The sequence below is a fragment of the Erigeron canadensis genome, chromosome 8 (assembly GCF_010389155.1).
Source record: "Erigeron canadensis isolate Cc75 chromosome 8, C_canadensis_v1, whole genome shotgun sequence".
NCBI lineage: Eukaryota > Viridiplantae > Streptophyta > Magnoliopsida > Asterales > Asteraceae > Erigeron > Erigeron canadensis.
Genome location: NC_057768.1, coordinates 6,601,215 through 6,619,398, shown reverse-complemented (window position 1 = coordinate 6,619,398; position 18,184 = coordinate 6,601,215). Strand labels below are relative to the sequence as shown.

Genomic DNA, 18,184 nt, shown 5'->3' with positions numbered 1-18,184 from the left:
GTTTGGATTGCTTTGCTTCGTGATTCATGACTACGATTTTATGTGGGCTGTGAAATTAGCATGTTTGAGAACTGAAATTAAGCTATTTTTGAGCATGGTCAACAACAAAATTATAGTTAACTTGAATTTAGATTATTCATATATAAGGGTTTATAAAAGGAACAAAAAGGTCAAAATGGTTAGGGACAAGTGGATAGAAATCCATTGGACAATACCAAATGAGGCTAAAGGTGCTAACTGTTTGTTTGATTCGTGTTTGGGTCGCTTAATTAGTGTTTCATGCCCTCTCTGTTATTGAGGTCATTAGTTTTTTTTTTTCCATTATAACGATATCTTAAAGCCTTTATGAACAAAACCAAAGATGGGCATGGTACTATCCAATCCTGATACTGACAGGTATTGGTTAAAAAAATTACAAAAAATGGTATTGATCTAGGTTCCATATAAACCGATACCCATATGGTACCGATTCTCTTAATGCTTTTGCTATTATCCTGGTTTTAAAGAAAGAAAGAAATTACACAGCGTTGCCTTCTGCGAGTTTTGAGCCCCGATACCTCGATATTGTATGAGGAAAGTTAAATGTAGGCAGACCTTACCTCTACCTAAGTAGAGACTACGTATCCATGACCTATGTGTTCAAAGACTAGAGTATTTACCACTTATTTAACTATGCTGCTTTGATACTACTTTTCAATAGGAAAGACACTTTTTTCTTTTTTTTACCTAATTCTTACACTTATCCCATTCCAAACCCCAAACAAAGACAATATAGTGGTATGGGTACGACCAGAATAAAGAGGGAAAATAAAGATCCAGTCACACATTCAAAGTTTCAAACCAAAAGCAAACGCCTACCTTCCACCCGCTAAATTCCCCCAAATACAATCACCGTAAACCGTCATTTCTAGGGTTTCCAATCACCGGCATATACAGATTTCGACGGAACCATTCCATCACACTATTTTGACACATATATCGTCTTCAATTTCAGGTTACTCATCTCACCGAAACTCAATATTTATTACTGAATACACTTATATTATGAAATATATCTGTGTGTACCTATATATATATATACACACACACACACAAACACATATATGATTTTAAAAATTGATTATTTACATATTTATGAATATTTATCATATTTTTGATGAAAGCTCATTTTTTGATGATTCACCATGTTCATTACTAAATAGTAAATACCGTGCTTCCCTCAAATTGGCCGCTTCGCCGTGGATCACGACCTTATATGTTGTTTTTCATGTCATTTCTGTAATATTAATATCAGTTTTAGTTTTTAATTTTGCATTATTGGAATGTTTAACAACTAACCATAGGACATGATCTTTTATGTTTCGTCCATTGGTCAAACTTGGTGAAAGTAGGAGATGATATATATTCTTTGTATGATGTTTCCGATATATAATATCTGAGAGTCTGAGTATGTGTTATAGAGTAACTCGTAAAGATGACCTTATAATTTACTATTGTGATTGGTGATAAGCTGTCATTTTAGAGTAGACGAGATGGTTCTTGTTTTTGTAGCAATATATTCTAATTAAATTATTTGAGTCGAGGGAGAAGTAAATTGTTAAATGAAGATATTAAGAGGTAATTGTCCAATTGAAATCACGTCCATGTAAATTGCGAGACACTTATTGTTTTTGTGGGCTAACTTAATTCTTTAGACGTATATTGGTTGTTTAGCTTTTACCTCAACATCAGGGGGCAGCGGTTCAAACTTGAAATAAGACCTTACTTAATGACATTAGATATAGTGGCTTGTGTAGTAGTAGCATACTAGCATGTAAGTTGGGCTGTTTTTCTTTGTTAGACGTGTATGTAGAATATGTATTATACTATGCAGTGCTTAGTTAAAGAAGTTAACCTTGTAGATATCAAGATTGATGATGATAAAAACTTGATTGCTGAAAATGAGAGCTTAATTTGAACATCAGGTTTATATGGTAGCTGCTTTATTTTATATCTGATGCTACACTTACTAGTTAAGTATTGATAGGGACACATTGTAGTTCTGACCAAATATAATTTGACTGGTTGTTTTTTTTAATTATTTCGGAACAATACCATATTATTGATCATAGATACAATTACAAACAAGGCCCGTTTGAAAAGAATTCAACCTGGCCAGAAAGAAATTATAGTGTGTCCTTTTACATATCATACTTATTTAAAGGAGTTGGGGATACTAGTTGCTATGCGGTTATTGAAACTTCTAGCACTTATTGGTATTGATAGTCTTTTGGCTGGTCTTTCATATCATAGTAATCTGGAGAACGAGGAAATATACTTCTTAAAAGAAATCAACATAAATTCCCGTAATATCTTAATGATCAATGTTAACCTTTGGAAATAATAAACAGTAACAACTAATCCACGATTTTCAACATAATTTATAATGTTAATCAACACAAGTATGTCTGGCAAAATAAAATACAGATATACCTGATTGAATGCGACCAGCCAAAACATAGTCCTGTGACTGGCTTGCTGTCACTTAAGGATTAATTCCAAATACTATAACTTCTTGTATTGCTATTCTTTATCATTGCCATGACATCATATCAGTTTTTTAAGAAATAAGCTGAATGGAGCTAGAGAAATGATAAAATGGTCATATTGGCATAAAGTCACTTCTCGCCATTCCTCTTCTAAAGTTTTGACCGTCTGTATAAAACTTAATTGTTCTATTTCCGTATTAATTGATCTGTACTTTATATGGTCTAGTGTTATGAGATGCCTATTCTAAAACATTCCTGTTTCCCGTTTTATAATCAGCTTCAGTGGTTTAGTAACTGAAGATTCAAATGATTTGTGTGGCTGTTATTATGGATTTCACAATGAGGTTTGCTCTGACAGAAAATTTGATTACTCTTTTAAGATGATCAACATGATTTTAGCCGTTCGTGAATGGCAGAGAAGGTACTCATTGGAGGGACTGAGATGTCCCTGCCTTAGTAAGTAGTACAAACCAGCGACTGAATTAAGAGCGAACACGAAGGAATATGGTATTGTGTTTTGTGTTGCCCGATCAAAGTAGGTGTGTTGCATTGGATATGTGTGATTGAATATCATCAACCTTGTTACGAAGAACGGGCTGCTAGGACATCGAGATGAATTTTTGACCTCATTTGTCATATCGATATAGAGAACTCTCCAATTAATATATTTTTTTTAAAAGAGCACAAAAGGGGATGGTTTGAGGTTTGTAAATAACAGAGTTGAATGGAAATAGTTAGTAGACTTCATGTTGTTTTCCTAATATATATTTGTTGCTCGTCTTCATCTTAATCCCAAACAGTCGTGTTATCTGATTAAATAACTTTATATGTATATTATGTTGCTTGTGATAATCAAATATACTTGCCAGTTCCCTTAGCATATTTTGTTCATTCATGAAGTATGGAAATTGGAAAATGACGTGTAAGTTCCATATAGTTAATGGCTTAAAAGGTCACACACTTAAGCTGCTTTTACTGACCAGTGATCACTATTATTGCAATTGCAGTTATCTGTTTCAACCTTTTTGCTATCTGTAAAGTTACCTGCAAAGACTTTATCTTGTATGACTAAACCGCACATGGTGACTGTTACTGGTAGGTATCTATCATTTCCAAAGTACAGTTAATTTTCAGTTATTGCTTTTCTTGATAATTTGTTAAACAATGCACTTTAACTTTGTAGCATTCATTATTAGTATGCATTTTACCAAAATTAATGCATTTTGTTAATTGTGCAGTCATTATGTCGTTCGGAGTTTTCAAGCTTGATGCCCCATGCTAAGTTGCTAACTCTACCACCAACACAGTATTCTTTGAGGTTGTTGACCGTTGCTCCCATCTTTGTAGAGGTGGCAAAAGTTTGTTTGATTGGTTTCAAAACGTCCATTATATGACATTACAGGTTAGTAGTTCTGATTAATTGTTTTTTTCCATTTGATAGATTGGCCTGTTCATCATTATTATTAGTAGTTGCTCTATGTTGCCATTCCTGTGGCATATCCAGACTTAATATAGCGTAGTAAGTGGTTTATGCCGTTGGGTTTAATCTAAATCTTTTAAAATTATAACCAATCCTTTAGGTTTACAAGATTGCACGGTGACGAAGGATGATGCATATTTTCATGTCATTAACTTTGCTTTATAGAATCTTAAAAGCCTTTAAGTGCTTATTATCCATAAAGAAGAATTTCAGCTGCTCATTATCTTTAGTTTGGGTCCCATGTTACTCTCTGGACTTTTGTTTTCTTGAACTCTAGGTGTCAAATTGTGATAGTTTGAACATGATAGTCAAATTTGGAAACTGACTTTTCTGTTTGGTTTGTAATTTTGACATTTTATGGGTAATAATTTCCTGCAACCACTCTGAAATCTTAATTAATTTGGATCAGCTTGATAATGACAATACATGGAATCTAATCTTGAATGTCTTGATCTTTTTTTGAACCATTTCTGGTCGAAAATATAAGCTAGAAACATTCTTTCATTAAGCTCTATTTCATACTTGGTAAACTTCTTTTGGTTATCCATATTGTTTTTCTTATAAACATAGGAGTTCTTGTAGCAGGCTAAAATTGTTAAATTATGAACTATGTAAACCAATAATTTACCTAAAACTTTCACTCATAAAAGTACTACATATTTGCAATGCAGAGACTCTGTCTATTGGAAGTATATTTGTCTTTTTTAGGACAATCTAGTGCAGTTTTGTACACTTTCACTTAGGGCCCAAATCTGGACTATATAGAACTCTTTTGGTCTTATACGTACACTTTTAGTTTGACCATATGTTATATGCATGGACTTGCATGAATTTCCAGACCATCAAAATGAGCCCATGCTACATTAAATCTACTAGCATTTTCTTATTAATTTAAGGAGTCAAGTAGTGGTAATATACAAACATTTGCTAGTCAAGACATTAGAAATTAAATACGATGAACTAATTAATACGATAAAGCAAGGATACCGAGAAGATTTACATTAGATCGACACCTATCTACACGACTACAATACTATAATTATTTAATTACATTTTCCTTAATTAGATGTTCAACCAATCCAATCCCTGTATATAGTTGTTTTCCGGCAAGTAAAATACATTCTCCAACCCTTCCATCCCAAATCCCCCGAGAAATGGCGGCTCCATCGCTTCCATAGAGAATGACGAACTCGGGCTTGTGCTCGATATTCCGTCTGACCTCTCCACAAGTCGATTTATCTCCTTTTCTGCTTCAGAGAGTTGCTCTTTGAGCTTCAATACCTGTACAAGACGGATGATCAGCCTTAGATATTTGAAAGCTGTAATATTACTTAAAATCTTTGAAAATTTGGTTTCATATAGAAGGTACAAGGTCCACGTGGGGAGACATGCCATACACATTGTCATGTGCAACTCCACTACAATAGGATACCTCTTTCAACAACGTTAAAAAAAATTCTAGGAATGGACACTTGTGACTATTGCACAATTTTGTTGGATCAAATGGGAATGGGATATTATTAGTTTCCTTATTATTGTCAAAGTTACATAGTTGTTTCCTGTTCCTACCATTTAGTTTGAAGCCTTAAAAGATGGCATCACTTTTTCTCGAGCCTTGAGTCCATGCATTAACAATTTAGGGAGTTTATATTTTTTTAACTTAATGTGGATAAAAAGTATCCTTTGAGTAGACATCAAGTAGAGTGTAACAAACTAATTTTACTGTTGTGTTAATCTACTTCATAAAACAGTAAATCTGATAAATGGATCAACTTATATCCCAAGTAATTAACTAGCTAGACACAACACCTGACATCTTAAAGGACTTGCTCATTTAACGTTATCCAAGTTTCATTATTACTACTTTAAAACTTATCCAAAAGAAACTATAAATACAAAACAAAAAATGTAAAATAAATACTTGAAAAAAAAGATTCTATTTGTTATTTCCCCAAGAACTAAAAAATGGCAAGCTCAAAACCTCCCTTTTACTTTTAGTTATTTCCTTGGGTGCTAAGTATAACATTGGAAAACTAATGAAATATAAGCTGATTAAAGTTACAAATGTCAGTTTTGTTTTTGTTTTGAAAATAATTTATAAAAAAAACAACTGACTTGTTATCAAATATTGACACACATAGTTGAAAAGGTATATATCAACTATATTTACAATAGTAGAAAATATACTTGCATAGAAAGTAGCTAGCTAGGGTACCTCAGTTTCAAGGCGGCATTTGTCAAGAACAGTGGAGTCATGTTCAGTTTTCAGCTTGTTGTATTCCTCTTCAAGCTTCTTGCTCTTCCATCGAGCCCTGCGGTTCTGGAACCAAACAGCCACTTGGCGCGGGTCTAACCCGAGCTCAGAGGCTAGCCGGTCCTTTCTTTCTGATTCCAGCTTGTGTTCATTTCCAAAGTTTTCTTCTAACATGGTCACTTGCTGATCACTTAGTTTCCTTTTTCTCATCCCACTGCCACTTCCATCTGCTTTGTTCTTCTTTCGCCTTCTTCTTGGTTTCACCACTTCCCCTAAACACATAACCAATAAAACTAAAATCAATCACCATACTTTACAAATAATGTAAATACAAATATCTATACAATACACAGTGTGTATATATGTATGTATGTATATATATTTATGTATGTATAAAAAGCATACCTTGTTCTGGTATTAGTTGGTCATATATCCCAGGATAATACTGGGAGAGGAGAACCATTTGCTCATCAACCTGAGTTTGAGTTTGGGTTTTCATATTGGTTGTCATATGTTTATTTTCCTCTGTGGGTGTCTCTCTACACTTGGCAAATGTGTGTTTCTTTGGTGAAACAAGTGGATGTGTTAGGGTAGGTACATATCAAGGGAGACTTTATTTATAAAGGTGGAGTGAAGACTAAGGAGTCTGCTGTTACTTTGGATTGTGCCTTTTTTTTATGAATATGTAATGTCCTTTTTAGCCTTGTTATTTTTTAACTTCTCATTTCTACCCTCAATGAGTTTTCAATATGCAAAAAGTTTTAAAGTTATAAAAATATAACTGTTTTTATAAATTCTTAATCATGTACTTTTTGTGTTAAAATAGTGACTCTACTTTTTAAAATCATTTATTTATTTGAATATGTGTACTCCTTTATAAATTTTAAAGTAGTTTTTTGGTTTTCTACGAGATATGTTACCCGAACGTTGCCCCGGGAGACATTATATTTATTGTGTTTGGTACTATGTAAAAATTATTACATAGTACTATGTAAAAATATTACATAGTACTATGTAAAAATATTATATAGCTCAAAACCTGAATTGATATTGATTTTTTAATGAGTAAGCAACTACAAATTAGAAAAAATCGATAGTATAATTTTAAAACAGACTAATATATTATATAGATTCTAAAAGATAATAAGTATGAAAGTAGAATATTTAAAATAAAAAAATAAATTAATAATACAAACATAATTAAAGCTAATTTCCTAAATCATTGAAAATAGAAAGTGAAACAAAAATAATTCATAATAATAAAACATCAACCGAGATAACATTGAAACTAATAGGTATTGCAAACAAATTTTTCGGAAATGGTTAGGTGTATATATTCCAAACATACACCCTACTATTATGTGTATATATACTATGTAATAGTTCACTTGTAATAATATGAGATAATCTTAAAAATGTTACAAACTTAAAAAATAATAATATACAATTAAAATAAGTGATATTTTGTAAACAAATTGGAAGCAGTTTAAAAGATCAAAACATAATTTGTAATTAAGAATATAAGATGGGTCCAAAAGAAAATGAAGTGGTCTATTAAGAAAATAAAAACGGGTCCAAAGAAATAAAATGACCCGTTACTATTATTTTCACACATTTCCATACCTTTGTTTTTAATATATATATTAATGTTAGTTGCGGGTTTTTCCTAAGTTAATATTTCAACGCCAAAGCCCGGATTTGAATTCGGGACCGCGAGAGGGACAAAGCCTCCCACTTCTCTTTGACTTACTGCATTAAAATTCATGTAAGTTTGTACACAAAGTATCATATATATTTTCTAAGTTAAATTTACAATGACTTAATTGAACAAAACATAATTAAAAATGAACATTTTAATAAAGTAAGTTACACTTATAATCTTATATAGTTATATTACTTTAATAATATGTAAAAGGTACAAAATGGTGACATGGGTCTGTCTATTCAGGATGATGAAATTGAAAAATACCACTGGAATCATCAACTATTTTGTCTAATTTGGTGGGACGGGACTTGATTCACATTTAGACTATATAATCACCTAATTTTATTGAGTTCTTTGTGTCAAAATCATTCACATTCTACTTATATTATTTCATGGGGACCAATAGGATTGGTGTCATAAGGATAATATGCACTTTAGTCTGTTAATGATAAACTGGTTACCATTTGTTATAATCTTTAAAGCTGTCCACATATGTTTTATTTCCCATTTATGTTCATTTAATTTGTATTGGCATAATTTCTATCCAATGTTTATCCCGGAACTTTGGAGGAAGTCATGTCTGAAAGAAACTAGACCTATATATATAAAAGCTATTCAATTTTTCTTTTTTTTTTTTTTAATTTCCTGTATGGATGAACAATGCTAAGCAAGGTATAGAGTTCTAAGTGCTTCATTTGAAGTGATTAATTGAGGAAGATTTGCCTCTTCAGTTGATGGGTCTATCGGTTTAAGAAAATATAGTGATGAATTATAATTTAGACAATAGAATGGTACGCCACCTAAACAAAAACATAAGGCTAATATCTTTTAACTTATTTTCTTTTGGATTGGCATCTTACATCAATGAATATTAACTTGTGTATTCAAAGTTTTGATTTTCGTCTTTTTTTTTATATATAAGACAAGAAAGACTATAAGGGAGTTTGTGAATGGATTGGCTTCCCTAATTTGGTAACAGAGGAGATGAACATGAGTCTAGGTGTGAAAGAGAGATTCACAAACAATGTTTCGAAAGCACATTGAACCTTAACTCACTATATATCACCGGATACCAAAAAAATATACATGCACTATAATAATCCCATAAGAATTCTAACTTAAACAGAACATAGTTCAATAAAATTAAGTTTTAACAACATTTATCCAAAAATAAAACCAGATTGTAGTATAATAATCCATAAACTAAATAGCAACTTAAATACATGTAAAACAAGATTGACTAGTTACAAACAAATAAAGATGTATGTAAGAAATTTCAAAGAAAATAGAAAAAATGAAATAATATAAAAAAACTATTGCTACCAGCTTTGACAGGTCTAAGTCGATTTTGAATCCCAGTTCCGGTTCGGGTTCTACCAGTTTAAAGAGTTCAGTGCCCGGTTTAAAAATGATCATAAAGGATGGGGATAGGTGATATGGGCAGGCTGGGGTTGGGATCCCAAACCTGACCACCTTGGAGTTAGTAAATATAATATATATTCTATATTTATTTTTAGCTTTGGTTGGATTAGGAGTCCTCTGGATTCGGATAAAGTTTCCAATTGGATGATTTATTCCCATTTCTGTGGGTGCTTACTTAGCCAAGCCACGTCTCTAAAGTAAAACCTTCAAGCCTTTTAATTACACGGCTGTCTCTACCTTAATTGGCTTATTACTCTCACCAATTGTACTGTACGTGGCTCAAGGAGAATGGAATACTTTGCACTTAAAAAATGTACCTTTGGTTTTGGTTTTAAGTTATATGTGACACATGCACTTACCTCACATGTGATCTGTATTATAGTTAGAGCTGTTTATTCGGCTTTTCTCTCATAATATATATTTGTTTTTGTAGTTTCTTTACTTTTGTTTTACCAAATACAGAGTAAATCTGAAAAACCAGAATTACATTAGTATATACGTAAGTTTTATAGGCTCAATGAAAAGCAAGTAGAGAATTTTTTTTGACCCAAATCGAAGTTATATATGATCTTTAGTCGAGATAAATGGTATAATTATTTTATCCAAACATCATATTTCATGCAATTTGATTATGTGTTTGGTATATAGAATTTAGTAGTATTTTTGGAAGTTGTAAACTAGAATTTTGGTGTTGTAAAATTTTAATAAAATTAATTTATGAGACTTGGTCAAAAAGTATATATTCATGTCATCTTTGTTAGATGTTATGTAGGTCTACAAATTCACCTGATAATATTTGGGTATTTTGTTTTAAACCCGAAACCAAACCGAATATTGTTACGATGTTTGGTTTGTGTCGCTCCTTGCTAAATTGGTTTAGTTTAGTTTGTCACGAAGAAGTTTATACTCGAGGGATCTGACAAACTAACCTAGAGAACCAAAACAGGATCGATGAACTCCACTAGAGTAACCCTTTAAGAAGTCCTTGCGACAATAACAAAGATCTGTCTCTAGCTCAAGGAGTACAATATCGTGGTCATGGTATACTGACGTTACAATTGATATGATTACTAGTAACTAGTGCATCACATACATTGCTAATTGGAATGATTATAAGTTGTATCATGGTTGTATTTTATAACTACACATCATCAATATATACCCTTTTGATATATTTGGTATTTAATCTACTATCACATACACAAGTAACTATTGATGACCAAACACATTAACTATTTACTGCACTATTTGTTTTCTCAAGGGACAAGTCATTTCATTCGATTTCTTCTTCTTTTCCAAACAACTAGGCAAGTAGTTTGTTGGTTGGATATATTAAAAATTTTCTTGTCTTTCTTAAACTGTGCTTCATGTATAGTTAGTTTGGGGAAGGAAGAGACAATTCCCTTGGTTTGTATATCATCCACCAAACTGATGAAAGGACTTTATGAAAAGCATTAATATTTTTTCTTATAAACTCATGACTATTGCCATTGAATCTTGAACACAAAACAAGATGAAACTGACTGGGATCGCAGTCAAGTGGATAAATATGTGGCAGGCTTTTGGTCGCTAGGTATTTTCGTAGATGGATAAGAAAACCTTACCTGCACTATTTTTTTTAGCTTTCTCCCCTTATGTGTTTTTATTGTACAAGAGACAATGGCAGATTTCTTAGCGCAGCAAATGCATCTTAATAAATCTACATACTATCTTAATAATTTGACACGGGTAAATTTTTGTGTCCGTTCTTTTGGTGCAATGTGGTGTCGTGGACGTTCACTACACTGATTGTTGTTTGCATGTGTTGCTTTGAAGTCTTCAAATCATATTTCACCGCTAGCATCAATGCAATTGGTGACCAATTGGTAAGCTTTTTTTACCTTGGGGTTCTCATTCGGTTCGACTCTTAGTCCTTGTATTTGTGGGGTGGGTGGTGGTTATTTGGTAGAAGAAGAAACTGCTCAGTGCCGCTTTCTGCGAGCTTTGAGTCTCAATACCTCGACGGTGTATGGGGAGGTTATGATGTAGGCAGACTTTACTTCTATCTAAGTAGAGAGGTTGCTTTCAGTTTCTACCTAAATGGTAAAAAAGGCCCTTCAACCTTTACATAGGATGAAGATTGAACCCATGACCCATGACTTCAGAGTCCATGGCGGTTATTTGGCGTAATTTCCAAAAGTTGGGTTCCATTTTAGGCGGTTAACACATCAATCACAGTTAATCAGTTATGATGAAAATATAGAAAAAAAATAATTCCACATACTCGTTAAAATAAAGCTATGATAAAAAGAATGGAGTGTGATTGGGTCCTACAAGTTATGCACACTTTTTGTGGTCTGGTTTCACTTCGCTCTAAAAGATAAAACAAAAGGAACTTATAGTGACTGCATTTTATCAGCCTTAACAGAGGATTGCATGCAATTGGTTCCTTTAATCTGTAAATAGTATTATTATTATTATTATTATTATTATTATTATTATAATTATTATTATTATTATTATTTATGTATATAACTTGCAATTGGTTCTTGAACAATCGATCAGGTGGCTTTTCAAAGTTTTTTTTTTGATTGACTAATCCATTGGTCTCGATTCCTTATATTTCAACATCTTATATAGTTGTATATTGTATATCACCCAAAATAAAATATTCTCAGATGTGATCCGTGTTCTGTCTTTTATCATTTAATTTTGGTCTATGTCTAATCAAATTGAACTTAAAGAAAAAGCACCACATTTCTTTGAGCATACAAAAAGAGATTAATATAGGAATGAAAAAACAATCATTAAGGTGGTTTAGTCGTCTAGAATCTCACTAAGTGATATTCAGATAACTAAAGGAAATAATCGAGAACAATAATAAGCAGTTAGATAACATATATGTGATTCAAATAACTCATTTTTTTTATAAATAATTTCAATAAATACAATGAAAAAAACAACAAGTGGGGGGGCCGGAATTAGAGAAAATCGGCTCAAACTAAAAGCACAATTGAAGCCAAGTTTGAAGCTTGTAAATTCTGGAAGAGTGAATAAAAGTGAAATGAAAAAGACAGAGGCCCACGCCAAGGGATTGGGGGGTCAATATACTGTAAGAATGCACATGGGGGGCTAACTAAAACCAAAGTAAAACTTTGACACGCGTCATCTCCCCCAAAACCATGGCTTTCCATGGACCACCTCCAATCCATATGCACCCATCCACGTCTACACACACACACACACTCATATTGTTTACATTTAGCCGCAATACGTACAAGCTTTCTGTATCTATACATAACTTTCACCCAATAGAAGTTGGTCCAGATTTGTGTAAAAGAAATAAACTAAGCTACCTAAAATAGTATATGTAACTAGCCTGGAAATTAACTAAGTATTAAGGGGAAGGGAGTCAAATTGCTCAAAATCCCAACCGTCTCAAATCCTACCAATTACATCTCTTCAACTTATTTTTACTTTTCAACCTTCCCAATCATTTTTCATGGCATTCATCACTTTTTCAATCCTCTCATTTTTTTTTTAAACAAGGTTAAAGGCTAGTCAAAGTGGTTCCCCCTAACTCACAAGCTCTCAACGGATCTTTTTCTCTCAGCCCTCCACGGCTTGAAAGCCCTCCCAACTCTAACTTTTTCTCAACCCTCTATGTTAGCAGCGGTGTGTCTGGGAGGGTAGGCCAACCCGTATGCTAACTCTCTACCATTCCTTTCCCCTTATAACAATATACTCATACGTTTAGCCATTTTTACATTAAAAAAAAGTTTGGCATATATCTTATGTATTTTATTATATAATATTAAATTATAAATATTATATTCATTATATCTCTTTAGTTTCTTAAACTATATATACATCTCCATCATTTCCTTTGTATAATTAAATTGATATCTACATCATTATCTAACTGCTTTTAATCATCATATAAATTAGGCTAAAGTTATTTCAATTTCTTATTATTTCAACAAAATCATCATATAAATTAGGCTAAAGTTATTTCAATTTCTTATTATTTCAACAAATCTGTTTAGTAGAAATTTATATACCACCTTTAAGTAACTTGTATTATAGTGACTCGTTTTATGTGAATTTTTTTCCTTTATATATAAATTTAATCATATTGAAGCTTATAATAATTTTATTATATTTAGAAAGAAATGCATTTTTGGTGTCTGTGTTATGAACCCTTTGGCAAGAATAGTCTACGATTATGGAAAGTGACGATTTTGGTACATTATCTAGCTTAGTGGCAACCTCAGTCCAAAAATAAAGAATCAGTCAATCGTTACTTTGGGATTGTTAATGAGGTCATGTGCCATCATGTGAGGGGTAAATATGTCCATTAAAATTGGTAGAGATGGTGGAGATGACTGGTGGAAGGGGAAGGTAGGATGATGGTTGTAGTCCCACTGTTTGATTATAAAAGCAACAGCAACATTTCTGGTGACGGTAGTATTTTGACGGTGGCGGGAGACTGTTGAGGCTGTTAAGAGTTCTTCTTTTGATTTTATAGGACTTAAAAGAAAAAGAATTTATGCATTTGATAATGCGAAGTGATATTTTTCAGCACTTTTTGATAAATTTATCACAACTGCGTATTATCGGTTTGTACAGTCAACTATAAAAGTTGTACATTGTGGTATGCCAATCAAAAGTAGTGTTATGAATATCACCTCCCTTTGATAATATATTGCCATGAATTTAACACATAGAATGAGATAAAGCTCTGAAAGGTGTTTTGTGCATCACATATTATTTCTTTTTAAAGTTTGGATTTTATTGATTTATCTGTTATGTTATAAAAAGCAAGTAACTTTTAGGTGAGAGTGACTAAAGTAAAAATTTCTTTAACTTGTACTACATTTATAGAGTTTATAGATGGGATAGTTGAACACGTTTGCGGCTTTGAAATCAGTATTATCCTGCTGCCATGTTCCTAAACCTTATCTTGATACATGTATGGGTGTAAGTTTTTCTAACCTTGAGCCAATTCCTTAATGAATATATGCTTCTCTCACTCTCTTCTTTTGGGTTCCTACCTTAGTTTACGTATAGGAATTGTTACATATATTTTGAGGCAAAACAGCAAATGCATGCATGAGCAATTTACATCAGTATGAAATATGTTTACAAAGTGGCGCAACATATCATAACCTTTCTTAAATTAGTAAAGCTTATCTGATGAAATTAGTTTGATTTATAATGGTGGAAAATGTTTGACATTGACTAAAGTTGTTACCTTCTTTTCATGAAGTTATGATAATATAGGTAACTAGCTTGAGTGATGTGTAAGTTTTTAGTTTATTAGGGGGGCACACACATCACACACACTATATTCATTTCATAGCAATGTCCAAGTCAAACATTTCATGCTCCCATTAAAATATCTTCATTGCAAACAAGACCATTTCAGTTTATGTAAGTTTCCTTTTCTAAACTCTTTCGCCAATCAGATCATAAAGCTGGTATCGTGTGTTTTTTAGTTTCTAGATATTTCACTAACACATAAAACAGAATCAAACTTATGTACAATACGCTTTGTATGAGAAATTAAAGTTTGCTATAACGTTAAGTAAATGTCGACAAATTGATTGTACGGATGGGATGACAAAAACCAAACTACTTGTCAGAAATGCCTTTTGACCGTTGATTGATCATTTACCATGTGAAGGGCTAGTTATGTTTTTATTTCTATTTTTTTTACTCTTACTTTTAAATTATCTCAAATATTTCTAAATGCACTTAATGCAAGTCATTGAACACTGAATTTCTCTTCAAGAGCCATAAGATTTTACCAAATGGACTATTCTCTCATTGGCAAGTATATATGTTATGGTCAACTTTTAAGTTTTATTAACTCCCCACAAACTAATCCAATCCATAGACTTATAGATTCATGACAATATATGCTATAACTAGACTTTCTACACTCCCTAGGTGGTAGAACATTATAGAAAACTTTGTTGCCAATTTAATACAGTATAATGCTATCTTAAGCAAGAAGGATAAGACTAGGGGATTGCTTAAGTTACTAGAGTAATTTACAATGCTATAACTTTGATTAAGTTAACGACAAAGGTGGTAATTAAGGATAAGGATGAGATCGACTAGTGTGTGTGTGAGAGAGATTCTTATAGGCTGGCTTGTGATTATAGTTTGAATATGAACCTTGGTTAATGGTTTAATGGGTGTTTAGGCAATAAAAAAATCAACTAAAAGTTGTATCAAGATGCTTGGACTGTAGTGATCCACGCTGCGTTTTGTGTGCAAATGTTTTTAAAATGTTGCGAAAAAGAAAAGATTGCTTTGAAAAAAGATGCGCATGGTGTGGAAAGGATTCTATAGTACATATGCTTTTGCGTTGTTTAAGAGACTAATTAACGTTGTTTTAACTTAATTAATGTGCTCCACACTATGATTAAGGATTATTATATGGGTGTCATCTTTATACCGACAGACCTCACTCTTGTTTCCAGTTTTCCAACTCAATGATTCTGTTCTTAAACATATGTAATTTAAATGGTGATTGGATCTAAACACATTAGTTTCTGGCTAATCAAAATTATTGCATTGATTAATACCCTTATACGGAGTATATAACTAATTAAACATGCCTTTTTACTTTTATAGTTGTCAAATCTTTTATATATTCTGAGATTCTAGTCGTACCCCTAATGTTTTGTGTGTTAACAATACTATGCATTAGCATGTCATAAAAAGAAACAAAAATGATTGGTGTGGGTTAACCATAAGTTTAAAGCTATATCACATAAAATTGATTGAAATATATATGTCAAAAGTAACGACTCACTCTAAGAAAATAAATAATACATATGCCAAAAGCAAATTGGATTATGTTTTTTTTTTTAATCTCTCATATATTTATTATAGGAACGGCATTGTTTGATTAAAAGTGTAGCAAGATGTTAGATATGATCTATGACAACATTAAAACAAAATTAAACCCGAATTTAACATGTCATGGGATTAAGACGTCAATTAAACCAATTAAATTTGGATTGACATCCTCTAAAGTTGAGAGTAACTTTATAGTTAAAGTTAAAAAATTTTGACATTTGAATTTAAAGATTCAAAAGTTATTTTTGTATGTTGACTTTTGATTATGATCTAATGATCAAGATTCTTTAAACTTTATTTAAAAAGTTGCTTTCAACTTTAGAAGATTTTTATATATTAAACCTAAATTTTCCACTTCTACTAAAAACCCAATTTTAGACAGTATCATGATTTCGTCAAACATGTTCTTCGGTGTTAAGAGTAATGTTGTAAAAGCATGCCTTGTTTCGGTCTTTCCAATAAGCCCAAAGAGTCGTTTGAATGACGTTATCACAGTATGCTCTTTTGTGGTGCGTCCATTGTCAAATGATCAGGCCAAGAGACAATGGAAGCTAAGTCCTCATTTGGTAAATAAATGGTTTGGAAACACATAAATAATGTAAATTGTAATTATAAAGAGTATATCACTTGTCGATAACCCATTTGATAAAGGCAATTGTCCATAATAATAATGTAACTTCATAGGTGAAAAAAAAAACATATTTGAGAGTAATGGATGTATTATAAAAAAAAATTACTATTAAAAGAAAGTTGTAAGATCCAATCGGTAAAATTAAATGTAAGTCAAAACATAACTTGTAGGAAAACTATTCATGACGCAATATAATTCATAATATATAAATATAAATATAGATATAAATTTTTTATATTTCAAAGTAGTTGAACATTTTCTTGGAAAGTAGATGCATGACTCAAGGGTGGCTAATGGCTTTTTAGGTTACTAATAATTATATATTAATAAGCTACATATGTCCTTTTTGTTAATGGATACAAGATACTAATATATACTTGCTATACCAATCGATCACCACTTAATATTAAAGGGTGCCCTAGCTAGGAGTCTACACGCTAGCTAGATTATTATGAAATAAAATTAGAATAACACATGTATGGTTTAATAAAGTAATGTTATGTGTAAATGTGTCACTTTAATCAGTGTCATTATCCATTTAAGGTCAAATTTGTTTGTGTCGTATATTCCACACACAGTTTTCTTCCATGTTTCCCTCGTCCCTTAACATTCTCCCTCTTGATATAAATATAATTTCTTGACAATTTTAAACTTATGTGGTAATTGTTTTCTTCAACCAGCTGATGTACGAACAATATATAATAAATGTTATTATATAACACATTGATAAGTCTAAGGTGCCATATCTGTTTCAAGGGTAGAGACATGGAAGAAGAAATAATAAAAGAAAATAGCAATTACGGTGTATCATGTATATATGTTATTAGCAGTAATAACAACTAGGTGGTCCATTTGCCGTTAAAGAAGAAATAATAAAAGAAAAGAAATAAGAACTAGATCGTTTTTTTCTTTATTGACACTATCACAACCATGTTATCATAATAATGTTTACTTCCGAAAGTATAGATAATTAAAACTATCAAAAGAAGCCCAGATATCAAAAAAATATATGTAAAACAATGTTAAAAAACCAAAAAGTTACGAAAGCTAAAAAAACCAAAAATAACAAAGTATATGTTAAATTTTTTTTATGTAAGTCCCAAATGTAATGGTAAACTTGATTGGCAAGCAATTCTGACCTGAAATGAGACCAGTTCAGAATGATGATTCAGATATGGATTTAACAATAAAGTAAATAATTAAAAGTAAATTGCAAGAAACTAAAGTGCTGAAACTATATAAATAATACGTATAAGTCAAGTATGTGACGTTGAGACACGATGTATTTTTCAATGTATTTTATTTATTGATA

The 18,184-nt window shown here is 31.7% G+C and overlaps 1 protein-coding gene and 1 long non-coding RNA gene across 2 annotated transcripts in view; one reads left to right on the top strand and one right to left on the bottom strand.

The window, feature by feature from the left end:
- The first annotated feature begins 770 nt into the window (after positions 1–770).
- The window catches only part of LOC122579975, a 40,109-nt gene continuing 22,695 nt past the window's right edge, over positions 771–18,184 (top strand). The window contains exons 1-3 of the long non-coding RNA XR_006320719.1: positions 771–994; positions 3,536–3,623; positions 3,767–3,930. This is a non-coding gene — a long non-coding RNA (uncharacterized LOC122579975). The remainder of the gene's footprint in view (positions 995–3,535; positions 3,624–3,766; positions 3,931–18,184) is intronic.
- Positions 4,951–6,839, bottom strand: LOC122579973 (homeobox-leucine zipper protein ATHB-40). The gene is made up of 3 exons (XM_043752239.1): positions 6,668–6,839; positions 6,224–6,534; positions 4,951–5,289 (listed from the first exon to the last, which is right to left on the bottom strand). Exons 1-3 carry the CDS (start codon positions 6,771–6,773, stop codon positions 5,071–5,073), a joined length of 636 nt encoding a protein of 211 aa, XP_043608174.1. The 5' UTR covers positions 6,774–6,839; the 3' UTR covers positions 4,951–5,070.